The sequence below is a fragment of the Lynx canadensis genome, chromosome B3, assembly GCF_007474595.2.
Source record: "Lynx canadensis isolate LIC74 chromosome B3, mLynCan4.pri.v2, whole genome shotgun sequence".
Taxonomy (NCBI): domain Eukaryota; kingdom Metazoa; phylum Chordata; class Mammalia; order Carnivora; family Felidae; genus Lynx; species Lynx canadensis.
In genome coordinates, this window is record NC_044308.2 from 19,274,967 (window position 1) to 19,301,646 (window position 26,680).

Here is a 26,680-nt window from a genome sequence, read left to right on the forward strand (position 1 = left end):
CTGCCCTTCCCCTGTTTGCCTGCGTGTGCTCTCTCTCTCCCTCTCTTTCTCAAAATAAATAAACTTTAAAAAATGAGAACAAAATAAAGACATTTTCAGATAAATGCAGAGTAAATTGTTACCAGTACACCTGCACCTCAAAAAACATGAAAAGAAATTCTCAGGCTAAAGAAAAATTGAAAGCAGATAGAAATCCAAAGCTAGAAAGTAAGGATGAGCACTGGGAATGGTAAATATGTAGGTAAATGTATTCCTTGCCATTAATATTTTCCAAGTCAACTGTTTAAAGCAAGAATAACAATGCATATGGGTTTATAACACATGAAGTAAAATATAAAAACAACAGCACAAAGGATGAGAGTGAGTGTGAATTCAAATAATCTGTTTTAGGCTCATACATGATACATGAAGTAGTATACTAGTAATTCCAGGTAGATTGGAATAAGTTAGGATATACGCTTTAATTTCTCGAGCAACAGCTAACAACAACAACAAAAAGTTAAAGGGCCAAGCTCATAGTCAGTTCCATGGGCATCTCACAGAAGTTCTGTGGTATGCAGACTCAGAGAGGGAGTCTGTTAGGGGTGCCTGAAGGTTGCCCTGTCCAGGGGTGGGCTTGGAGGAAGAAGGGGTGGCTGCCTGTGTACAAGCATCTTTCGGGACATAGGTGCCACAAGTTCCCCGGGTCAATGCCAGCTTGCCCCTCCATGGCCAGCCCCACCCCATGGCCCCTAACCCGCTGTGGCACGCTCCATGCTGCAGATCCTATTTTGTTATCTGCACTTCCTCCATTCCCAGTTGAATTCTACCGTGTTGAGCTTGTGCCGTGTCCTTGTGATTCTTCCCTCACTAGGTGCTTGCCCTGCCACGCTTGGGACCCCGTCTGCCTCTGTCATTTCAGTACTTGGTCCCATACTGTCTTTTGTGTTCACGCTGTTCATCCCAAAGACCCGTGGAGCTCCTGGGGGTCCCGGGTTGTGTCGGTCTTATCCTTATTCTCCCCTTCGATGGCGAGCACGGTATCATAGTGTACAGTTCATGCTCAAAGATATTAAATGCATTATTAAAATATATTCCTGTCCTCCAGCCCTGGTCATAGAAGTGATCTCTTCAGAATTTGGGCAACTTGGGTATACAATTTTGTAATGAGTATGGAGCAAATCTCTTTGAGCAAGAACAAACCATATTCATGTGTACTTCTCTGGAGGTTCTTTATCTCCGTTAACTCTGCTGGCTGCTCATCGCAGTCCACAATATAGGTGTTACCTATCTGCCTGACTCCAGAACCCTCTACACCAGCACTTCTCAAACTGTCATTTTTGTCACACCCTCTAGGGATTTTATTAGAATGTAGATCCTGATTCAGTAGGTCTGGGATGGGGGTTAGGATTCTGCACTTTTAATAGCTCCCAGAGAATGTCAGTGGTACCAGTCCAGGGTCTTTGGGGGAGCAGGGCTCAGACAACCCCAAAGGTGGGGTTCACCTCTCACTTACAACAACGCAAATAACTTTTTTTCTGCCTCTGAGTTCCAGAAGGAGGAATGGAATTGTTCAGAGGCTCCCTGCAGACTTAGCCCTGAGCCAATGCTTTCATGCATGGCATCTCACTTCATCCTTGTAACAGACCCAGCAGGCCAGCTGACTCTGCCATTCTTCCTCCACAAGTGAAGGAACCGAGGCTCAGAGAGGTCCAAGGACGCACAGCTAGTGGGTAGTAGGAGTGGGATTGGTTCCAGGGTCAGCCTGGTCCTACAGTTCATGGAGAGACTTCTTAGGAGTATTCATGCATTAGAACCTCCAGGGAGAACTTAAAACATCTCAACATCTGTCCACAAAGGAGCATCGAGGTGACAGAGTGTCCAGATTTGGTCTGCCGGACATACCCTTGGTGGTTAATGTTATCATAAAGTGATAAATCCGAGTCACTTCAAAGATTTCCAAGGGAAAGGGCAGGCAGGGCATACTAGTTAAGTAAAAGCTGAGGACTCTCTTTTCAAAATTCAAGAAGTCCGCTAAGGACTGGGTGATCCAGAGAACCCGTGGCCCAACCTCTCCACCTATGCGGCTCCTAGTAGACCTGAGGGGGTCAAAGACAAAAGGCAAAGTCATCTGAGCAAAGGCAAAGCAGCAGGGAAGGCAGCATCCTCGCATGCCGTTGAATGAGCATGAGCACCTCCAAACTGAGAGTCCCATGTGAGGACAGCGGTGCCCCCAAACCATCTGGACGGTCAGGGACCATTCACGCTCGTGGCATGTACCTGCTCAGTTCCCAGTCATTTCATTACCTCGGAGTACTTGCTGACTGCCAGTCTGAATTGTCAAACTGCCAGGCTCAGGTGGGGAAGGCAGACTGTTCTCAAGCCTTCTCCTAGCAAGGGTGGCTTCACTCACAAATGGGGAAGCCCAAAAGTGGAAGCAGAAACACCTGGGGTTTTCATAACTGTCCAGAAGAGAGCTGGGCACATAGTGAGTATGAGGAATGCATTCAGTATTCTAAGGATCCTGAGTACCTAACAACGGTTAAGTCAACCATGTCGTAACTGTTTGACATTGCTCCTTACAGGGACCTGGAAGAGCTGACCCCCATTGCCTGTAGTGAACAAGATGGCAGGACAGCTACATTCAGGGGACACTTCATGAAGCAGAGTTGCTATGGGCTGCCCATAAGTCATGAGTGGACTGAGCCAAAGGGAGAGGCGGGGAGAGTTCTTTGGGGTGATGGGAAGAATGTTCCAAGTCCAGGCGTAAATTGGGAAGAGCACGTGTGACTGGGGGACACTATGACAAATGTCCTTTGGCTAATGCTGAGGGGCAGGGGCAGGAGAAGTGGGCCACCAGGCTCGAGCAGGAGTTGGGGCAATGAAAGGCCTTGGTCCCAGGTAAAGACGGTACAGTGTGTTGTGAATGTCACAGGGAGCCGCCATAGGGCTGTGAGCAGCAGGGAACCAACGTGGTCTGGTTGACCATGGTGAGTCAGACTAGCAGGATCGGAAAAGAGAGAGAGGGTGCCTTTCTGATGGCTTTTCAGCCAAAACAGTGAGCGATGCCTCTGCCTCCAGGTCCTGGGCACTGAGTGCTGGCTGCCTGGCCGTGGCACATGGGCACGAGGCTTCAGGCTGTGGCCAGGCCAAGGCCAGAGGCACAGCTGCTGAGCCCTGCAGGGAGGGACCCCCAGCGCCCCTGCAGCGGGCCCTGAAGCTCCCAGGCTGTGTGCTCCCGGACCTTACCTCCTATTTTCGCATTGTATGCTATGCCCACGATGCAGTATGAGTTGTTGGCTGAAGCAGCGACCTCTCCTGCGCACCGGGTGCCGTGTCTGAAGCAGAGCAGAAAACAGAGTCAGGGCTCAGCCCCCCGATTTGTAGCGGGTTCGGTGCAAGGCTCGGGTCTCCTACAAGGACAGTCAGTTATCCCTAAGTCCAGATGGGACACGAAAGCCTATGTCCTGCCTCCTTCTCTCCTCGACACCACTTACCCTGCCCCCCATGGCTGGCTCCTCTGGGAGGGGGCACCAGGCCAGGGTTTGCATAGACCTGGGCGGTCCTGTCCCCGCCACACCGGCACGGACAGGCAGGCAAACAGGACCTTCCCGCCACCCCGCAAACTGTGAGCACCTGCTCAGGGGTGGCTCTTCCCCATAACCCCCAGGCCGAAGTGAGGGGCTCCTGCTCCCAGCACCCAGGGTCCCCGGGCTCCCCCACCCCGAGCTATGCATTCACACGACTGACAACACACCGCTTTTGGCACACTGCAGGTGTGGTGTAAACATCTGCCCGGCTGACGGGACGGAAGAAAGAACAAATGTGTTCCCTGTGTACCTGCCACCCCCATGCTCACCTGCAGAGAGCCCCCCCTTCACCTCCATGGCCATTTAAGCCGGAGCTGAGGAAGAGTGCTCGAAATTGGACACTCAACAGTAGCGGAGGGACTATGAAGAAATTACCAGAAAAAACAAATTGCTTTCCTCAGTAATGACTCCATTTTCCAACGTGCTGCATCCAGGCAATTCCTCTAGCAGAGGCCAAAATACGGGCGAGTTTAAACAGCACATCTTTGAGGAGAGTCCACAGGGGATTAGAATCATTGATTCAAATTTAAAACCGTCTTTTAAAAGAGTCCTGGGTCTGTGTGCTACCCTCTGGTGGGGGGGTCATTTGTCCTTCTGTGGACCTCGTGCGGCCCCACGGCCAGGGCTGTTCACAGTGTCACAGAGCTCCATGTCTCGCCCAGATTCAATCCTATCCTTCATGGGTCACTGCATCGCGTCTGGATCATTCCTCCCTGCCCCCTGGATGTGTGGCGGGGAAATGAGGCACCCTGCGCCCCAGGCGTGCTCGCTGCTGAGCAGGAAGGGGCACCTTGGGACGTGAGGCAGGAAAGTAGCCCTCAGGGCTGGGGCCTTGGCGGGCTCTGGGGAGCTCTGTGTCTGTTGTGTTGAACATATCAGCCTGGCCAAACCTCCCTGCACAGCACAGAGAGGGCACCAGTATTTGAACCTCACTAGGGACTCTACAGAAAAGCAAAACACTATACGGAGGGAGAATGCACCTTGGCAAGCATCATGTTAGAAGAGGGAGGGAAGAAAAGGGCTTTTGTTCTTTTCCTCTAAATATTTTTGGAGGGATGGTAAGAGCTTAGGGCATGGGGCACACTAGCAGAGAGAAGACAAGCAGGACGCAGCAAAGTGAACTCCCAGGAGGTTTGCGAAGCTGGACGCTACCCCCAGGACTGCCACTAACAGCACACAAGTCACCTAGCTCTCCAGATCCTGCCGCCTTCATTTGCAAAGTGATGAGAAAAACCATGATGGCTGCACGCCCACAATATGCGTATGCGGTCTTCTCCTGTCCGCTCGCCCGTCTACAACCCTGGGAGATAGGGAGCACTGTCTCCACTGCAAAGTCTCTAAGAGACTGAGAAGGAGCCACACAGCCAGGAATGGTAGAGCTGGGGTTTGAACCCAGATTTATCCAACATCCCTCATGCATGCCCCACCTCTCATAAGGTCACAAGTGGCGACAAAAAAAGCTCAGCATGTGACCTCTGTGTTCCAATAGGCCCAACTGCTGTCTTAACACAATTGGTCATGGAGACCACTAGATTCAAGGGCTATTCCTTTCCAATATTCCGAAAAGGCTGGAAACAGGAACAATGTTGGCCAACATCCATTTCTAGCTGAACATCCATTTCTTGCTTCTTCCCTAAGACACAAAGTCCACAGAAGGTGTCTTGGGCCTGAAGGGCTGTGCGGGTCTGGCTTCTGGCTCCCGGGTTAGTCCCAGACACTGGCCAGGCTGCCCCATCACCCTTCTGGAATCCCTACTGGGGGCCAGTTCAATAGTGATTCTGTAGGGAGAGGGACAGGCAAGTAAGGAAAGAGGAGACAAAGTGACATACTTATTTTCATTGCTGGCATCATATCGTGGGGATGGGTCATAATCATTTCCGTTGACATCATAGCTGGCGTAGGAATCCTAAGAGATGAAATCTTAATGACTGAGGGAAATTAAAGCATGCTTTAAATGTTTTTATGCAACTATTAGAAAGTTAGAGAAAAACACACACTTGGTGCTCTCGTATGATAATTATCATCTTACATATATTCTTATTGTGGTAAAATGCACACAACAAAATGTACCACCCTAACCATTTGAAAGTATAAAGTTCAATAGCATCAGACTTCAATGGTTACTCAACATCACCACCATGCATCCCTGGACATCTTCGTCTTACAAAACTGACACCCTGCACCCATCAGACACTAGCCTCCCCCTCCCCCAGCTCCTGGGAACCCCCACCCTACTTTCTGTCTCTATGAATTTGAGTTCTCTAGGTGCCTCAGATAAACAGAATCATACAGTATTTGGGGTTCTTGTGTGTGTGTGTGTGTGTGTGTGTGTGTGTGTGCGCGTGACTGGCTTCTTTCATTTTTTTAAGTATGTATGTATGTATGTATGTATTTAGAACAAGCAGGGGAGGGGCAGAGACACAGTGAGAGAGAGAATCCCAAGCAGGCTCTGCGCCTCAGGGCAACTTGGGGCTGAAACTGATGAACCGTGAGATCATGACCTGAGTTGAAATCAAGAGTCAAATGCTTAACTGACGGAGCCACCCACCCAGGCGCCCCTTATTTCACTGAATTCCTCAAGGTTCATCCATTTTGCGGTATGTATCAGAATTTCCTTTGTCGTATACTTTTAATATGTATGTCTTTGTTTATATACCCATAATCATAGTATTCATATAATTTCATATCTTCCTTCTAAAACACATAAAAGTCCTCAGTTGTTGACTTCAAAACTGTCATTTTAAAGGGCTGCATGAGGTCTATGAAACAGATACGACATGGTTGACTTAACCATTGTTAGGTACTCAGTGTCCTTAGGATACTGAATGCATTTCTCATTCTCACTATGCGCCAGGCTGTCTTCTTGACATTTATGAAGACATTTAATCCTTACGATAACCTGATGAGATACCATTTTACAGATGGTGACACTGAGGCACAGAGAAGTGAAGCAACCTGCCCAAGGTCTCAGAGCTAATCAGCTGCAGAGCCAGAATAGGAACTCAGGCAGTTGGGTCCAGAGCCCAGGCTTTAATCACGTCCTGTTCCTTGTTGCTCATGTTAGTATGACGATCATCCACACATGTGTTTCTGAATTCTTTAGGATCTATTCCCAGAAGTACATGCGACTCCTCAAACATCTAAAAAAATTGTTCTGTGAAATCCTGGGCTCCAGGAGGCAGAGGGAAGTATGGTTTGTCAATCCTTCTCAACATGGTTTTCTGTATTATTTGTTTGTTTAGAGCATGAATGAGGGAGGGGCAGAGGGAGAGGGAGAGAAAGAATCTTAAGCAGGCTCTATGCTCAGCACAGAGCTCAATGCGGGGCTCAATCTCATGACCATGAGATCATGACCTGAGCTGAAATCAAGAGTCCAACATTTAACCCAGGTGTCCCTCTATATTGTTTAATACAGTGGGTGAGGGGAGAGAAATGGCACCTTATGGTTTTTAAAATCTGGATTTATTTAATGACTAGCATGGTTGAATATCCTTGCACGTTTCTGGGTTTGACTTACATAATTCGGGGCCAGGTCGGGGTGATTCCTCTCTATGCCATCATCAAGGATGGTGACCACCACATTTTTGCCCGTGTAGCCCTTCTTCCACGCTGCCTGGACGTTCATTTCTGACCGGCAGCGGCTGTTCTTGTCGCCACAGTGCTGTAGGCACAGAAGACACAAAGCCCCCCCAGCATGGGCACTCCTTGCACCCATACTGTGGCATGAGATAGACATACCATACCGTGTAAATGCAGTAGGGGAGGAAACATTTCTCCATGCCTTAGCAGAGAGACTCTCCCACGCATTTCCAGGAAGCACTCCACATGCTTTCTGCACCCGGCAATCTACCTGCCCATTTTTCCCAGGGCATTATCTCCCTTTTTTTTGGGGGGGGGGCTCTCATTTCACTATTAGTCCTGAGTTTGCCTTAAATCACTCCCCTGCTCAAGGGCTCCACCACCACCCCCTGGAGACTTTCACATAATTTCTAAAAAATTTTCATGAGAAAGTTTGTGCTACCCAGCATTAAAAAGTAGGGGTTTCTCACCCATATGAAGTGTGTCTGTTTCGAGTTGTCGTGAGAATTTAGCTTTGCTGGGGGAACTGAACCCATCTCAGGAACACAGCGCTGCCGACGCCCTGGGGGCAGCAAGGCCCACACCCTACTCACCATGTACCACATGTTGGACCAAATGGGGTCGTTGAAATAGAGGGCCTGAGGGTCACCTCGCACCTGCCTCTTCACCCTGCGTTTAACTTCTTGTTGTTGGAGCCATTTCACCTGGCAGGGAGAAATGAGGTTACTCTTCATTTTAAAGAGGATCTCATGATCACCTGTAGCTTCTCTGTGGGTGCTACAGGTGTCCTTTTTCATGAATATCTGTGGCATAGGGGTCTTGGATGGTAAACACCAAGGAGACATTTTCACTCCTAGTGACAATATTTAAATCTGAGAACTTGTCTGTGTATGTGGCAGAGAAAACAGTGCCACTCTCATAGGTTTTGAAATCGTTCTATTAAAATGAAAAAAATCCAACAAAAACAAAAACAAAAAAAAGCAAAAAAAGACTGTGGAATTGCCAGCAAATTGTCTGGTGACTCTTGTCCAGAATATGAAGGAACTCCATGTATAAGAATGGTGAGAGCAGAGCAATTGATCAAATGGTTATTGGCAGTTGGAAGCAAGATATTCTACAGAAAGGACAGGAATAAGTAAATTATAGTAATCCATACTTTGGAATTTTTAGCAGCCACTGGCAACATGGTACCAAAACAAGCACAGAGAAAGATCTAGAAAGAGGTACAGTAAAACATTAATAGCAGCAAATCTTTGTTGGTGATATTATTGCTAATTTAAAATTTCTAAATTATTTTCAGGGTTTTATAAATCTTCATTTGGCATAACTTGCCTTCACCACCAAGGAAAATAGTTTGAGAGGGAGTATACTTGGTATTTAAGAGCAGGAATCTAGGAGCCTCCTTGCCTAGATTCAAAACCCAGTCCCATACTCACCAGTGGTATGACTTAGAGTGGTCTGGTAACCTCCCTGGCCTCAGTTTGCTCATCTGTACAATGGGCATCATAATGGGTTGTCATGAGTGGGCACTGGCATATGAACTGGTGTACATAAAGCGCTCACATCTGTGTGTGTGTGTGTGTGTGTGTGTGTGTGTGTGTGTTTAAGAGTTCTTCAAGGTGGAAGAGTTTTTTTTTTTTTTTAACTTTTAAAAGATCATGGGGAAAAGAATTCCCATGCCCTGAGGTGAAGCATTTTCTTGGTCCTGCTGCCATGGTCTGATTCAGTAATGGCTCCCTCTGGGGCTCAGTCTGGTGCTGGGGTGGAGACAGGCAGGATGAGGGTGCCTGGGCCCTGCTCTTGGGAGTTTGTGTTCTAGTTGGGGGCCCCCCATCAAGCAGCCCAGAGTGTGATGCAGGCTCTGAGGTAGCAGATGGTGGCACAGGGCAGGGAAGGTAGAAGAGGAGGAAAGGGGGGGTTGGGAGCTTCAAGGGTGGGGCAGTGGAGGCCGAGGGTGACCTGGAGGCCAGGCAAAGATGGTCAGGCTCAGCTCCACGGCTGCCACAGCCCACTGTGGGAGCCACACCCAAGGCAACTCTTGAAGGGAATAAAGGCACCCAAGGGTAGAGGGGCAAGACACCTTCCCTCAGACCTCTCTTGGCCTCGACTTCCCCACACTGTCCTGAGGGAGGAAAGTGGAACAGTCCCATACCCAGCCTTATATTTAAGGGTGGGGATTGATCTGCAAGGCAGCCTTCGTTGACAGGACTAAATGCTTACGAAGAAGTACCACAGCCTGTCCCACCACTAATGAGCTCTGTACATGAGACCCCAGTAGACCAGGTTCCTTAGAAACACTACAAACAGGGGTGCCAGGGTGCCTCAATTGGTTAAGTGCCCAACTCTTGGCTTTCACTCAGGTCATGATCTCACTGTTCGTGAGTTTGAGTCCCACATGGGGCTCCATGCTGATGGTGCACAGCCTTCTTTGGATTATCTCTATATCTCTGCCCTTCCCCTGCTTGCACTCTCCCTCTCTCTCTCCAAACAAATAAACTTAAAAAAAAAGAAAGAAAGAAACACCACAAGCCTCTCAAAAACAATTTCAGACCAGGTACTAAAACTAACCCCCACCCCAAGTCCTAGATAATGTATAATTCCCATGGAGAGATACTTCTATGAAAACTATACAATAAGATATTTTGTTCATAACACTCTCTGATGGCATTTTGCAACTTCCCCAAGTATCACTGCCTGAACCAGAAATATTGACTTATAAAATACCTAAGGTAATATTTCCTAATCTGCTAAATATCCCATTACAGAATAAGGTGTTATGTATCCCACTGATGGCTCCAAGCTCCCTGGGATGTTCCCATCCATCTTGCCCCACTGACTCACCACCCATCTTACTACCGTCCAGCACCTTCTGACTTCTATGGTCACCAGGCCCCACCTGCAGTTACAAAGGAGGAAGTGAACTCTCTTCCAAGCCCGAGTGGGTGACTTCCCCAAATCAGGTGACATGGGAAAGCATGTCGCCAGAAGTCACAAAATAGTCCCCTAGTAGGATGAAAGAGCGTGGGCATCCTGGCTCGAATCATGACTGGACTCTGGGTAATAACCCAACGTTAACACAAGTTCTGAGGGTAGGCTGTGATGGCACAGGTTCCATGGCACAGTTTGGGGCTCTCTCTTTAGCGTGGTCTCAGGGACAGCCCTCTCTCCTGTGCCAGGTCATTGTGAGTCTTTGACAGCCAGTGAGGCACTGTCAGGCCAATGGAACTGAATATAACAAATTATTCAGATGGAATCACAGGTGACCCTACTGTCACAGACTGATTCAGCCAGTAGTCACTTGGTCTGGGCTTCCCATTTTCTTTCTCTTGGCTCCAATCACTGCCTCGTTTCTCAGCCAACCACAGAGAAGTACAAGAGGATCCTGGATTCCTGTATCCTGCCTTTTGCCAGGTCTACCTGCCCTGATTTCCCTGTGGTTGCATATTCAGTTGCCTGCTCAACAAAGTTGCATTGAGTTTTACTGTGTTTCTGATGCATAAGTACCACTGGGTCCCATCCAGGACCAAAGCACCCTTCCCTGTGCCCCCAGCTCAGATACAGAGTTCTGTAGATGGCCCTCAGGTTGGAACCCAGGGTCCAATGGCCTGTCTAGGAAGGTCAGAGTGCTGATGACCCAAACCACATGACTGAAACATTAGCTCTCCCTTCAAATAGTATCTGTACCTGTCCTTGCTAAAGGGGTTACCCATGAAGAGTGATGTGATTCACGAGAAAGGGATACATGGTTTAGGATCTCCAAGGAGGTATCACTCACGGAATAGATTCTTCTGCAGATCTCGAGAACAAATATGGTGGAACAGTGAAGTGGACATGATAGTGAGTATCAAGCCTGGGAGGGAGACTGAGGCTAGTTTCCCTTATGCACATGATTATCTTTATTAGAAAAGGCAACCTAAGATCCTTTGTGGGGTTTCAAGTATTTTTCATAATATTTCTCTGGTAGTGTACCTGGGCTGTCCATTTACATTGAAGCTTCACTTGTCACCTATCCAGATCCCTCAGAACTTCCCTGGGAGGTGTTCCGCCTTTTTCTTGGGAAAAGATGCAGGGGAGGAGACAGTAGCACACATGATCTACCTTTCAAGGCCACAGACTAGAACTAAACTAAACTCAAGTAAGACCGCAAATGAATGGACCTGGAGCACAATAAAATATATTTAGTGTCTATGTATGCCTGGTAAGAGTTGAGCCCAACCTCCTTACGAAGAGAACAGGCTGATCGTCAAATCTTCAGGTCTTTGGATTGAAGGAAGGGGGAAATGCTGCACACAAGAAAGACCTGCTTGTTGTAATTCGCCCTCTGTAGGTTTTCCAGTGGGTTGATGGTGGCCTCTCAAAAGGTATGTCCACCCAGAAGTAATTAAAGTTAAGGAGCTCCAGATGAGATCACCCTGGATTATTTGGATGTGCCCTAAATTCCAATGACAAATGTCCCCATATAAGAACACAGGGGAGAGGCGCCTGGGTGGCTCAGTCAGTTGGTCAGCTCAGGTCATGATCTCACGGTTCGTGAGTTTGAGCCCTGCATCAGGGTCTCTGCTGTTAGCGCAGAGCCTGCTTCAGATCCTCTGTCTCCCTCTCCCTCTGTCCCTTCCCTGCTCTCTCTCTCTCTTTCAAAAAAAATAAAATAAACATTAAAAAAAATGGCAGGGGAGATTAGAGACACAAGAGGACAAGCCCTTGGGAAGACAGAGACAGAGGCAGAGGTGGGAGGGACACAGTCACAGGCCCAGGAGCAGCTGGAGCCACCAGAAGCTGGAAGAGGCAAGAAAAGATTCTCAACGAGAGCCTTCAGAGGAGCTACCGCCATGTCGATACCTTGAGTTCAGACTTCTGGACTCCAGATTGTGAGACGATAAATTTCTATTGTTTCAAGCCACCCGGTCTGTGATCATCTGTTACGGCTGTCCTTAGAGAGTAACACAGGTTTAAATCATGGCCTTAATCAGGGCTGAGAGTTTTAAATATTTGAAAATCCATGAGGCTGTCCTGCAGAAGGAGGATCTGAGAGCCCAGGTTTGGCCAGACCTCCCCTCTCGCTGCTGGTGACGAGAACACACAGGACCCCAGAGGAGGGACCACAGTGGCCGAGGCTGGGTGCTGAGGCCGAGTGCACTGGGCCGGGGAGAGATGCTCCAGGCAGAGGCTCTTGACCAGTATTTTAAACGCTGGAACAGCTGTCCTGGTGCACCCCCTGAGGCCAGCTCTGGCTAGAACCACTTCCCACACAGACCTGGAGCCCTGGTCCCGACTGCTCCTTCCCCAGTAAGCCACAGGGCACCCAACACCTCTCCCCACCGCCACCTCTCACATTCCAGCTGCCCCCAAAGTGAGCCTGCTCCCCACTCAGGCCCCACTCGGCCTGCTGATTCTCCCTTCTAGCTCAGTGGCATGAAAACGCACCCATTCTCCAAATCAGAACAAAACTGGAATCCGCCCCAATGTGAGGGCCTCACATTCAGTCTGCTAGAGGTGTCAGGGTCCTGTCCCCTTTTTTTATGGCCGTGGCCAGTGCCCCTTGTGTCTGGGTGGTCACAGGACTGTCAGGGTGTCCCTGCCCCAGGACCAATGCAGAAATGCAAATCTGACCCCCTGACCCTCACTCTACCCCAGGTCACTCTCTCCTGGTCTTCCACATCCAGCAGCAAGTGTCCAAGGCTGAGCTGTGCCACAAGCTCTATGCCTTCTGACTGGCGTGTGCTCCCTGCCTTTGCTGGGCCATTTCCCTGTATTCACTTTGTGTGTGTGTGTGTGTGTGTGTGTGTGTGTGTGTGTGTGTGTATTAATTTTGAGGCAGGGCAGAAAGAGAGGAAGAGAGAGAATCCCAAGCAGGTCTGTACCATCAGTGCAGAGCCCAATGCAAGGCTCAAATTCATAAACCATGAGATCATGACCTGAGCTGAAGTGGGAGACTTAATGGACTGAGCCACCCAGGCACCCCTGCATTCATCTTTTAACCATTATGCACCCTGGAAACCTTGTCTGACATCCAGGCTGGCTGTTGAGGGGCTCCTAGACTCCCCTGCATGTCTCTTTACCAGCGCCTTTGCCCCACAATGTGGACATTATCTGTTCAGGGGCCCTCATTTCCTCAGTCATGTTAGCAAATACATGTCCTGTACCACGTACTTCTCAGCAAAGATAGGCTGGACTGAAGTACTCTCCTCTTTCTCACTGAAAAGGCAGATTAAAAACGGATGCAGGCTGAATACAAACTTAGGTGTGCATCTGCCAGAGGTCCAGGGCTTGTCCTGCACCTCATTCTTCCAACACTGGCCAGTCTGTAATTGGACATACCTGGGGGTTGGGCTGATGCCCCTCTGCTCCCCACTGGCCTGGATTTTGCTCACCCCTGTATTTCAGTGTATCAGGCAACGCGTGGCACAGAATGGAAGCTCACTAAATGCTTTCTTGAACGAAGGAGTGCTGTTACGTGACTACATTACGGATTACAAATATAGCATAACTACAAGTAGACTTTTAAAAACATATTTCAGAGGAGAAAATGCGATGGAGTCTCAAGGACCACCCGATGACCTTGGTTGATCATTCGTGGAAGATCAACGGGAAATGATCTGAAGCCAGAGCAATGTTTGCCAAAGGCCACGTCTGGCCCAAACGCAAATCATCTCTCTTAGCAAACCTGTATAGACCTGTATAGAGTGTCTTGATTTCTTCAAAGTCATATTTTGAAGGTGGAACTTCACACTGACCCTTTTCTTTTTATCTATTTTTTTTTTTGGTACGTTTCTTGCTAAACATGCAGCATATTTATCATAGAAAGTTATTTGCTCTGGGGGAGAGAATTCTAGTCATGCAGAAGACTTCATAATCTTCCCAAGGTTATGTGAATAGCACTTCTCCCTTTTGCCGGCCTGCCCCTCCAGCTTTCTTCTGGAGAAGTCAAATTAAAACTAGGCATCTGGTGAATGCCATTCTGTAGATAAGATAAGACAAAATTTAAAGATGTGTATAAAGAGCTAACAGAAATGAGCAGGATCCCACTAGATGGCCTGCGGGTGTCATGGGTTATCAGTGCTACTGGGCTGTGAATTGGCCAAGCGTTTTGGCAGGCGTGCCTTGGGCAGACCTGGTCATGTTCTCTTCCCTGGGGCCACAGGCATGCTGCCAGACTAGAAGCTGGCCTAGCACATCTGCTGTAGGTTTGACAAGTGACAAAGGGGCTTATTTTGTAGCTTCCTCCCATAAGCCAATGACACCAGGGAGAGCATGAAAACCCAGCCACATTCCACCCGAAGCCACCATGTGCCCGTGTCCTGCTGTAAAGCCCTCAACAGCTCACAGGGGCCCCTCTAGGGCTTGAGAAGTCTCAGGAACTTGGTGGGAGCTGGAAAGTCCTAGAAGGGGGCTCCAGAGTCTTTGCTGTGAGATGGAGCTAAGGCAACAAAGGCCATATGCAGAGATCCTTGACCCCACCCCCTCTCGTGTCCCCACTACCTCAAGGGGAAGAGCACGCATTTGACTCAAGCTGCTAAAATCCTTGACATGCCTTGTATGCTCAGTTTGTTGAAAGTTAATTCTATACAGGTTCTGGTTTCCATGCACAGTTGTATCCAGCACGTGGGAGCCAATTCTTGCCAGCTCTCTGTTTTCTTTCTCTTTCTCCCTTAGCATCATCAAAGGGAAGGACAGTTTGCTGAAGGACAGGGCATTCCCTCTACTGTTCACCTTGAGTAAGCCAGCCCCTGAATGTAGACCAGGGAAAATCTGTGGAAGAAGTCCAGACCCCTGAGGGTCCAGGTGCCATCAAATCCTAAGACCTCCTTCCAGGGAGAAGCAGAAGTAAAGTAGGTGATAAGTCTCTGACTCACTTCCCCTGTGGGAGATTGCCTGAGCTTCCGCCTCCAATCTGCAAAGTCAACGGGTCGGCTCAGCCCACTCCAAAGACCCTTTGGCACTCAATGGTCTGTGATGCTTAGATCTTGATTCCCATCAACACTGGACCCCTCTCAACATCTTGTCCCAACACTTGTTGGGCCAACTTTCAACCAGGTGAAGAGTTAAGTAAGAAGCCAACTCACTGAGTGAAGAATTTAAAGAAAGAAAAACACTGCTCCCTGACAAGTGCATGTGACCTTACGGTTTTCAAGGTCGCCCCTCTCTCATGATAGGCAATGGTTAATGCATATGTGACAACAGCAGGAAGGGCCCAGGGTCCCTCAAGAATGGAAGGACAGCCTATGGTCCCAGGAAACCCCAGAAACTACTGGCAAAGTGGTGTGGATATGAGCACATGATTTCTTTCTTCTTCTGGAGAGAGAGAGAGAATCCAGAAGTTTCATCAGCTTTTCAAAAAGGGATCTATGATTCTAAAATGGGTAAGAACCATTAAACTCAGCTAGGCTCGTGGAGTAGAAAGTGGATCGGGGCTTTCCATGTGAGGATTTGAGAAATGGAGAAATAGAGCAGCACTGATGTTCCTGGGGAGCAGAGGGGACCAGCCCCACAGGCAAGCAATGATTAGACAGCCTCACTATAGCCTGTCTCAGTGAGATGTTCAAGCCTACCTGAGTGTATCACCTTGGGGCGGGGTAGGGGATGCTGAGCTGCTATGGCAGTTGCTCAGCTGGAAACCCAGCAGCCAGGGCAGCATAAGAGGGAGAGGAGAAGGAAGATGAACCAACAAAATAAAGGGTTTTTTTTTTTTTTTTTTTTTTTTTTTTTTTTTTTTTAACGTTTATTTATTTTTGGGACAGAGAGAGACAGAGCATGAACGGGGGAGGGGCAGAGAGAGAGGGAGACACAGAATCGGAAACAGGCTCCAGGCTCTGAGCCATCAGCCCAGAGCCCGACGCGGGGCTCGAACTCACGGACCGCGAGATCGTGACCTGGCTGAAGTCGGACGCTTAACCGACTGCGCCACCCAGGCGCCCCAATAAAGGGTATTCTAACTTGGCGTAGAAACCTACCTCCTTCCTCCCCCAGTGGCATGGAGGCACCTGGAAACCTAGCCCTTCCCCACTTCCTCATTCTACAGCCACAACTGAAACAATGTGTAGACCATCTCTCCAATTCTTGCCATCTGAGCTGAACTACCTGAGCCAAAGGATGACTGCTTTATATTGGTGAGAGATGATGGTACTCATTCTGCCCATATTGGAGACCAGTAGGTGTGAAAGTACTTTGGAAAATTGGGTCTATTCTTTCATTTATAAGTTAGTTCTTACTTGGCTGAAATGAAAGAGAGTTACCCTTGTTCTCCCTGACCCTCTTGAGCATCACCTGCCTCTACTCATGGACAATGGGGCAGGTAGCCAAAGCCTAGGTCCCCCGCGTTCACCAACCAGATACTGGTCAGCACGCCTGGTATCCAGCCAGTATTGTCTGTACTTTTGTCATTGTAGGCTTTAGTGATACAGGATGCAGCTTAATTAGCTCATCTGGGCCCTTTTTAGGATTTTTATTATTTTTTTTAATGTTTATTTATTTTTGACAGAGAGAGAGAGAGAGAGAGAGAGAGAGAGAGAGAGAGAGAGAGAGAGAGAATGAGTGGAGTTGGGGCAGAGAGAGAGGGAGACACAGAATCCGAAGTAGGCTCCAGGCTCTGAGCTGTCAGTACAGAGACCGATGCGGGGCTCGAACTCACAGACTGCGAGATCATGACCTGAGCCAAAGTCGGGCGCTCAGCTGACTGAGCCACCCAGATGCCCCAGGATTTTTGTCATAATGTTACCAAGGCAGGGCACAAGTCACATCTAAAGTAGTTACATAAAAAGAAGCTGATAAACAAATGATAACAGATATAACTTGCTTATGTGAACCTACTCTGTGCAAATTGAGATATGTTTCAATAAACATTTACTAAGTGTCTGTCTACTATTTTGCTGGGTAGTCTGCTGGACCTGCATGGGAATAAAAACAACTAAGATGCGGCCTTGGCCCTCAAGAACTTTACAATTCACTGGCAAGAGATGGGCTTACATGCTTTTAACTGTAAGCTCCTCCACCTCAGGTCAGCTCACCTCCCCATCGCCTCTCCTTGGGTTCCGGAAAATTTAACAGTCTCCCCAGCCTCATGCTCCAGGCCTCCCTGCCTCCATGGGAACCATCTGCAGCTCCCACCAACCCCATCCCTGTCACCAAGCACACTAAACCACTCGTCACTCCCACCAAACGTTGCCGTATGCTCCTGTGTGCTCCCACCCAGGCCCGCAATCTTGGCACTATTTCCAAAATGGCCAGGAAACAGATGTTACAGGAACAAAAGGGAGGAGGCCGTGGTCAAACAAGTCCGATAGCTGCCGAGCTAGACAGGCTTCTTTCCTTCCTCCAAAGAGGAAGACGGTGCAATTTCTCCTACATCTATGTGACCACTAAACTTTTCAAGATGGCGCATCTCCCGTGACAGCGGTCAGCTCGGAATGAAGGCTGGATGTGGAGGCCCCCCAGACCCTCTCTGGCCCTGCCACTGCTATGCTCAAATGTCAAGCTGGGACAAGAGTAGTGAGAAAAACAGACATGACGCCTCTGCTCCTGGAATCCAGTGAGGAAGATAGATTCTAATGGAATAGTCTCGCAAGTCTAGAATATAAATATACAACTATAGGAAGAGCAAGTAAAGTCAGAGGACTCTGAGCCAGCTTCTGGCAGCAGGCACACATGAGCCGAGACAAGCGGGTGAGGAAGAGACACAGTGGGGAAAGACAGCCTGTGCAAAGACTCTATAGGGGGAAAGAGCCCATGCTGTCTGAGGGGTTGTAAAGGCCAGTGTGGCTGGGGCCCAGGGGCCACAGCGAGGCCAGAGGAAGAAAGTCCTGGGAGGGACATCCTAAGGGACAGTGGTACCATCATATGTGTGTTTCATAAGACCTCCTGGGAGAGTGGAGAGCAGACTGGTGAGAGGCAAGGAAGTCTGCGACAGGCCAGGAAGGAGGGCAGTGCAGTGGTCCACGTGAGAGAGGGCGGGGGTGCAGGGGGCAACACAGGACAAGGGCAGCACAGAGCTGTACAGGGTGCAGAACAAGTGTGGTGTGAGGGAAGCTGCTGCTCACACTGTGGATGCCAATGACACTCTTCTCTGGGACAGAGCAGAGTCAGGGATGGTCAGCTGGGTTGTGGACTTGGACATGTCTATGAGGCATCAAAGCAGAAGCATTGAATGTGCTAGTGAAGTAATAAAGCACCATCTTTTAAAGTATATTTTGAAATTCTAACTTTTTACCAATTCATAGTGGCCATCCCACTTGACCCAGTCGGGTTGTACAGAAAATGTGAAGAGACAGGGGCGCCTGGGTGGCTCAGTCGGTTAAACATCCAACTTCGGGTCAGGTCATGATCTTGCGGTTCATGAGTTCAAGCCCCACGTCGGGCTCTGGGCTGACAGCTCAAAGCCTGGAGACTGCTTCAGATTCTGTGTCTCCCTCTCTCTCTGCCTCTCCCCAACTCACACTCTGTCTCTCTCTCTCTGTCTCAAAAATAAAGAAACATAAAATAGTTTAAAAAAATAAAGAAAATATGAAGAGACAGCTGGAGATTTCTCTAGTCTCCATATGGGCAAATCCATCGGACCCTAGGTGGCAGCTGTCCCCTGTCCCCAGTCTACAACAAGTTCATCAACCCTGAGATCAATCTGGTCATTTGCTGTCTATGTGCTTGAATTTGCCAGGAACTTTTTGTTTGCACTTTGAATGGCTCTTGCACACAAAACTCTCAGATAAAATTCCATCTGTGGTTAATGGAAAGATCTGCTTAAACGTTGCATCACTGCTGGAAAGAAACCTGAGCTTTGATTAAACTCTGGGGGCAAAGTCCCATCCGACAACACAGAATGCCTACTCTGGTCGTGGAAATCACTTCCAACTTGTGAGCTTAAAGCACTGAAATGAAGCCTCAAAGTGAAGGTTCCCATCGCCCCGGAAGGAGCCACTGAGGGCCTGCCTGATAACATCTTTATCCTTCCATTTCTGTCATCAATCTGGCTGAGAACTGAAGGGAAGGGAAGGGCTGTACCCGAGTCATCGCACTAAAATGTAAGGGTTGGAAGATGTAGGCAGCCACGCCGAACTATAAGCCAGCTTGGAACGAAATCAGAACAAGTAATTTAAAAAAAATTTGTGAGCCCTTAACAGCCATTGGCCGATGCTTCTGTAACATCCACCCTTCTCCAGACTTTTGGCACAAGAACAAGTTAAAAACAAATGCTTTCAGTTTGCTTAAATGATAGCCCTTGGAAAAACCCAGTGACTGATACTGCATGCGGAGAACAGTTGGGCTGTTCTCCCGAGGAGAGGGCTGATCCACAAAGCACTTGGAGTAAAATGGCCCTTTTCAAGGGTGGTAAAAAAACAAAAACAAAAACAAAAGCAAAAAAAAACACCAAAACATCAAGTGAAGGTAATTAAGAATGCAAAGAAAACAACAGCACAATTCTGGTATGCGATCCATGCAAAAAGATACTTAATAAATGCATGTGCGTGCTCACGCGCGGGTGGCTAAGGAACTCTTAAATATCCCCTCCCCGCTTGTGTTTTGCTTTGCTTTAACAAATGTACACTCTCGCAGCTCTTTTGTGAGGTAGGGATTGACTGTAAATTCCATCACTTATCAAAGTGCTCTTACACAATAGGGACTGGAGCTAATTAAAATAAAATACCATCTGCATTCGATCGGACTGTACCGGAGCCCTGTAACATTCATTTCCAGTTTGGTCATTCGAACCCAATGGCGACTCTGCATTCCAGTGTCTCTGAATAATATTAACTCATCTTGTCCTTTTCTTATTAATACTAATCACACCATCTCCAAACGCCAAGGTGTCACAGAAATGCTTCGCTCACGTAGGAAAGCGTTCTGGCGCGCCGCGAGGAAAAGATAACACTGCACACGTGGGTACGCCAGCTAATTTTGCCCAATATTTAATCAGAAATGACGAGGCAGAGTAAATATTAGTTAGCCAGACTGACAGCTAATTGATCTGGTTTGTATTCAACTAGACTGATATAAACAGAGGGATTTCGCTTGCGATTCTGAATTCATAATTGGTTCAGATGTCTATATGCTTTCCCGGAGGCTACAAATTTAATTAGTGCTGTGAGAAAGCAGCGGCCAATCGCATGGAAGTCACAGGCAGGGCTGGAAGGTGCAGGCTGTTTACCTTTTCTCTCTCTTCTCTAGCGGCAGGATGCTTTGATAGCAGCCCTGCAAAGCTTATTAAGAAGTTCTTGTGTAAAAAGGACTTGTATTTGAAAAAAACGTAACTGCCATAGCCTTTGCTCAGAGAAAGTCTATCCTTCTTTCTCTTCCATTCAAGGACACAACTGATCGCTGGGAATGGTTTGCCCTCGGTCCCAAACTGAATGTAGTACTTTGAGTGCACCTCAAGTGAACGAGCCCAGCACCTTAGATGATGCAGCAGAGGCGGGTCTGGACACTCCCACCCCACGGTGCTCAAGCCTGCCTGGACTGCTTCTCTGACGCCTTGAACAATCTCATGCCCAGCTCCCATGCCCTGCTCTGCTGGGGACTCACCCAGATGGACGCCCAGGCATCTCTGCATTCCCTTGGGCACGGGGGTACCCAGCAGGTGCACAATTAACATTTTTGGGAAGGAAGGGAAGAGCAGCCAAGTTGAATATCTTTAGCCGTTCTAAAATTTAGTCACTTAAAAAAGAAAAAAAGGATGTCTATAAAACTCAGGTCCTATTTCAACTCTGCCTTAGTTCTCTAACAATTGAGAAACCAGCTTAATCCTCAGAAGGACCTGTGGAAAGGGGCCAAGAAAGGCTCTGCCCCAGTATCTTCTCATTGCATAATTATGTTGGGGTACAGGGGCTCCCCCATTCAAATGGCTTGCCCCTTGTTGTACCTATCTGTGTGGTAGCAATTTACCACAAACTCTCAAGGCTTCAGATGAAGAAAAAGCACATCGTCTTCACAAGACAGAGCACCGTTTGCTTAGAAGTGAAATTGTGGAGGGCCATGGCAGGAACTCCCTTTCTAGCTCAGAAGTTTCTCAAGGCTTTGAGAGGTGATGCTGTTGTGAATCTCAGCACCCCCTGTGCAGCCTCAAAGAATCCAGTTTCTTTGGTGACCAGCAGAGAGAACCCCCTTCCACTCAGTGTAATACTGACAGAGGCATCCAGTCTGCTCACCCTTCTCCCACTGCCCCATTCTGTGGGAATTGGCAACTACAATCTGGCTCTGCTTCCAGGAGGAAAAAAAATGTAAATATATATATTTAAATATTTATGTAAATATATATTTAAATGTAAATATATATATTTAAATATTTAAATATATATGTTTTTAAAAAGGGGCTGGTATATATATATACCAGCCCCTTTTTAAAAACATTCCTTCCAGTTCCATGGTGTGAACACACATAGGTATAATCAGCCCCCTATGATCAGATGAGAGGATGTATGTTAAAGTACTCAAGCACATAGTAGTCCCTTAATAAGCATCAAATTCTCTTCCCTGCTAGGAAGCAATAATGGGATTAGCATAATGTTTCATATCTACTTCCTTCATTTAAAAAAAATTTTTAAATGTTTATTTATTTATTTTTTAATATTTTTAAATGTTTATTTATTTTTGAGACAGAGAGAGACAGAGCATGAGTGGGGGAGGGTCAGAGAGAGGGAGACACAGAATCGGAAACAGGCTCCAGGCTCTGAGCTGTCAGCACAGAGCCCGACGCGGGGCTCGAACTCACGGACCGCGAGATCATGACCTGAGCTGAAGTCGGCCGCTTAACCGACTGAGCCACCCAGGCGCCCCAGATGTTTATTTATTTTGAGGGAGAGAGCACATGCATGTGTGAGCAGGGGAGGGGCAGAGAGAGAGGGAGAGAGAGAAGATCCCAAGCAGGCCCCACACTGTCAGCACAGAGCCCGATATGGGGCTCGAACCCACAAACCATGAGATCATGACCTGGGCCGAAGTCAAGAGTCGGACACTTAACCGACTGAGCCACCCAGGAGCCTCATATCTATTTCCTTCTATCTATCCACCCATTTGTTCGCCTACACACCAATAAAATGAACTCAGAAATATGTACATGTCTGCCTTGTCACAGGCCAATGACATGAATGAGTTCCACGAGGACCACTTTCTCATGTGCTCGGAATCAGAGCATCACAAAGGTAAGCCCTGGAGAAGGGTGTGGCGGGTACAGTGTCCAGGGATAAACCATCTCTCCCATCCATCTGTGGCTCAGCCAATACAAAAGGAGCTACGATTGTCAGTTGGGGGTGGCCTGGGACAACACCAAGAACCCATTTCTCCATGGAAACTTTATTATAAATATTCTGTGGGAATAGCTGAAATAGTATCGTGAGCCAGCTTGGAAGCTCAAACTAACATTTTAGCACATTGCTTTCACGAGAAGGCGAGTTCCATGTTCTAAAACTATGATTTACCAATAGCCTCATTTGGGGCTGCTACCGCTTCTCACATGAATTTCATTTTCCCTCATAGCACTCATCACCCTGTGATAGATCACATATTTTTCTACTTACTGCCTCATTTTCTATCAGCCTGACCACCCACTCCAATGACACCACTATGGACAGAGCCTGACACATTGCTGGGATTCCAGAATCACCTGCTGAATGAATGGAGTCATCAAAAGCTAACTTGACCATCTTCAATTTGTAAGCTTACCAGGATCTGTTTTGACTGGCATTTGTGAAACATTAGTCTCAAATCTATGCAGAAAGGAAGTATCATTAACCACCCAATAAACATGAATTACATGAAAACTTAAACTGTCAGCCTCTTTGCAAATTATATTTGTCTTACTCTCAAAGATCACATGAACTTTTAAGGGGAAAAAAGTTATATTTACTGCCCAAGTTTTAAAATTCATGGTAACCATTAAGACATGTGTTATGACAACCGCAAAAACATCTTTTGGCCCAATCTCTAATTTAATCATTAAAACACTGCTTTGAATTCCCTGGTCTTTTTGCTGTTATGGGTGATATTCAGATATTTATCTCCTCTAATTACGGTGCATTCTGTTGATTTCTAAAGATGTAAAATATCAACAGATCTATACTCATTTGATTGTTGCTTCAAACTGAAGCCAATTTAAATTCTCCAGTCTGACAAGGGACCAAATATTCTGAGCATTCAGATGGTCTGATTTGTTGCTACACATCTGTCTTGTTTTATTCAAAGTGGACAAAGAAAACTAACGACTATGTAGAACCATATTAAAATCAAGGCTCAGCTCTTTTTAGAAGCACAGACCCAAACGAAAAGCAAACAATGCTCTAGGCCTTAGGAAAGGGTCCTGTCCAGAGAGTAGAGATCGGTACCTGGGGGTCCATCCTGAGGAAGGTATGAGGGCCTCTGCTGCTCAAAGTCGATCTTTTAAAGGTTTTGCTATGATAAAAATGGTAGTAATTTTCCAGGTTTCCAATCTGCAAAACAAGAAGCGGGACACTATCAGTTAATACAGTCTTAAAAACAGCTTCAAAAATCCTCTATCCCACAAAAATCTTCCCTTTCTCTTAGAGACTCATTCTGCTCCCAAAGGAAACATACCCTCCGTTATGCCTTCCCACTCATCTCTCTGGCATATAGTTGGTATTTACAAACATGACGGTGGATTTAGACAATCCTTTTGGGATAAACAACACAGGGTCGTGTTTCTAGTGAAGCAAATCTTGTATTAAGTGCCTATCACTTAAAATGTGTACTATCTTGGCCAAGTTTGGTAGACCAGAATCCATGTTCATTTAGGGCCAAGCATCCCTGAAGTAGCTAAGTTAGTGTCAAGTCAGGCTTATACCAAAATATTCATTTATAAACAAACTCCATCTTCTCCACCCCACGGGTAAACTGAAAGATCTAAGAATGAACATTCGCTCCCAAGCAAAACAAGGGAGCCAAAGAAAACACGCACGTCCATCTGCTTGGGGATTGTGAAAAGGTCAGATGAGAACATCCAAACCCCCAGGGTGTCCCAATTTTCTGCCAGGGGTGGTTTGTCGAGACAGATTTCAGCTTGAGGGCTGGACAGAACCAAGAGAAGCAATGGATGTGGCCTTCGGGACAGGCAGGCTCTCATGCCTCAGTGACCCTTGAGTATCAGGACATTGTTCTCAGAAGACCTGTTTTTTGTTCTGACTTTCACTGGTTGTTGAAACTAGCTTGTTGGTCACCATCCTTGAAAGCAGAGCTTCTTAAAAGAGGCTGGACTGAACATTATACAGACTTTCAAGTTGCCCTTCTCAGCCTAAACCATCCTAGTTTTCTTTTCCAGCTTCTGATCAAAGGGAGAATTTAAGACAATTTGTCCTCTAGGATGGCACATGTGTGGTGATTACGATATGAACCTGGTTCAAAACCTTCCCTCTCCCTTCACCACCACTAGCCATGTGATCTTGGGCAAGGACATTCGCCCCCTGTGAATCTCGATTCCTTATGTGTAAAACGGGGACAAAACTACTTAGCCACTGGAGTTCAGTACAACTAAAGTCTGAGCAATGCCCAACAACCTTTGGCTACACCTGCCTCGCTCAAGCCATTTTGTCTGCTGTGACCTAACCCCATGAGGCTTGACCGGCCCAGGCAGAGACCTGGGGGGATGTGGATGCTCAGAGTGGCCATTTCCAGAAGATGAGAGCCCTCCAGCCCTCGTTTCCAGCAATCCCAGCTGCCTGGCTGTCTCCTGTTCTTAAGTGTCAGGAGATTCCCATTTTAAAAATCCTCCTTTTTCAGGGCACCTGGATGGCTCAGTTGAGCATCTGACCTTGGCTTGGGTCATGATCTCACGGTTTGTGAGTGTCAGACCTGCATCGGGATCACTGCTGTCCGTGCAGAGACCGCTTCAGATCCTCTGTCCCTCGTTCTCTGCCCCTTGCCTGCTTGCGTGTGAGCTCTCTCTCTCTCAAAAATGAACATTTTTTAAAAATTAAATAAAAAATAAAAAATATATAAATCCTCCTTTTTCACTTAAACTTGCTCCTGAGTGCTTTGAGTTGTAAGCGACAGCTTACAACTATGGAACACTGAATACTATTATAGTCATGAGGATTAAATAGGTATCATGGGTGTTCAACAAACACTGGTCGGGATTCTCTTTCTGGCTCCTCCACACAGCTCCTCCATTCCCCTCGCTAGGACCAGGATGCTTTAGATTTGGCCCAATCTGGGCCCACATTCCAACTCGATCCCTTCCTGTGGGTGACCTGGGCTTCAGGCCCTCTCTGAGTCTTAGTTTCCTTGTGAAAATAGTAACTACTGCCTTGCAGGGTTGCTCTAAGACTTAAATTACACGAATATAGGAAGATCTAGCAGAGTGCCCAGCAGGTAGTAAGTGCTCAATAAATGGTTTTCTGCAATTAAGATTCTCAGTTCATGTTCTACCACGAGACACCCCTTCTGCCATCATAAACCTCGTTATTTCGGCCCCATTTTGCACAAAAGCACTTTTATTTCTCCTACAGATGAGTCACCTTGCTCACTTCTTCAACAGAGTTAATTGCTAGATATGTCAAGCCTCCTCCTAACGCATGCCAGAGCTGTGATTTAGAGCCAGAAGCAATAATGGAGTCTTAACTTACAGCAGTATTTAATCAGCATGTTTGCTTCTAAGCTGCCACCATCCCTGGGAGATGTTTCACAACTCCTGGCCTTTTAACTCTGGGCATTCAAGTCAATTCCCATCCAGGGACATGGAGAAACTAAGAGGTGAATCAAATTTGCTGGCAAAGGGGTGGATTACTCGCAGAGCTGCTGACCTTAAGCAAACCCGTGTCAGGGCAGCCCTGGAGGCCATTCAGGGCAGCACCTGGCCTCAGGGCAGCCAAGCCAGGCCAGAGGTAGCCAACCCCACCGCCACCCAGCTCCCTGCCTTTGAGCCACCATGATCATCCTTAGCAATGGTGTCCAGGGTCTGAGCTAATGAGGGCTGGTCTCCTCGAGCAATCCATGGGAGGAACAGATGCTCCCCAGGGCTGACCTGGCAAACCGGCCCCAGTGGCAGTGGTGACCAGTGCCACATCTGTCTGGAAGTGTATGTCCAGCCCAGCATAGGGACTGGGGGGTTCGGGAAGGACCACTCCCAATGTAGAGGAGAAGGGGACACCAGCCAAGGCTGTCCTCCTGCCCCTACAAGGTTAGCTGCAGAATAAGCTGGAATGTGTTTCAGAAAAACCAGTGAGGGGGTCAGATCACTGGCTGTTCATAAATCTGACAGCAGCTGCAAGGGTCCCTGAAATTCTGAACACCTCTCTCCACCTTCTGGGTCCTTATGGAGAGTTGGCATGAGTGGGTGGGCAGCAGCCACATTCCTTCCTCATGGCCAAAGATTTGAGGCCAGATAGTGTGATTCAGGGCAGCACGGGACAGAAAGGGTGGCACAGGACAGAAAGTACTGGAATTACTGTAAGGGTAAGACAAGGAGAGGATGAGGCACCTGGGTGGCTCAGTCAGTGAAGCATCTGACTCTTGATTTCAGCTCAGGTCGTGATCACACGGTTCATGGGTTTGAGCCCCACATCAGGCTCTGCACTGACAGTGCAGAGCCTGTTTGGGAT

General features: G+C 47.7%; 1 protein-coding gene across 2 annotated transcripts in view; it reads right to left on the reverse strand.

The window, feature by feature from the left end:
- PCSK6 (proprotein convertase subtilisin/kexin type 6) overlaps positions 1 to 26,680 on the reverse strand; it is a 193,216-nt gene that overhangs the window by 119,831 nt on the left and 46,705 nt on the right. For both annotated transcript variants that reach the window (XM_030317512.1, XM_030317511.1), the window contains exons 2-6: positions 23,453 to 23,557; positions 7,742 to 7,852; positions 7,087 to 7,230; positions 5,399 to 5,475; positions 3,229 to 3,317 (exon numbers count right to left, since the gene is read on the reverse strand). In XM_030317512.1, the coding sequence (XP_030173372.1) occupies positions 3,229 to 3,317; positions 5,399 to 5,475; positions 7,087 to 7,230; positions 7,742 to 7,852; positions 23,453 to 23,557 (526 nt within the window). The remainder of the gene's footprint in view (positions 1 to 3,228; positions 3,318 to 5,398; positions 5,476 to 7,086; positions 7,231 to 7,741; positions 7,853 to 23,452; positions 23,558 to 26,680) is intronic.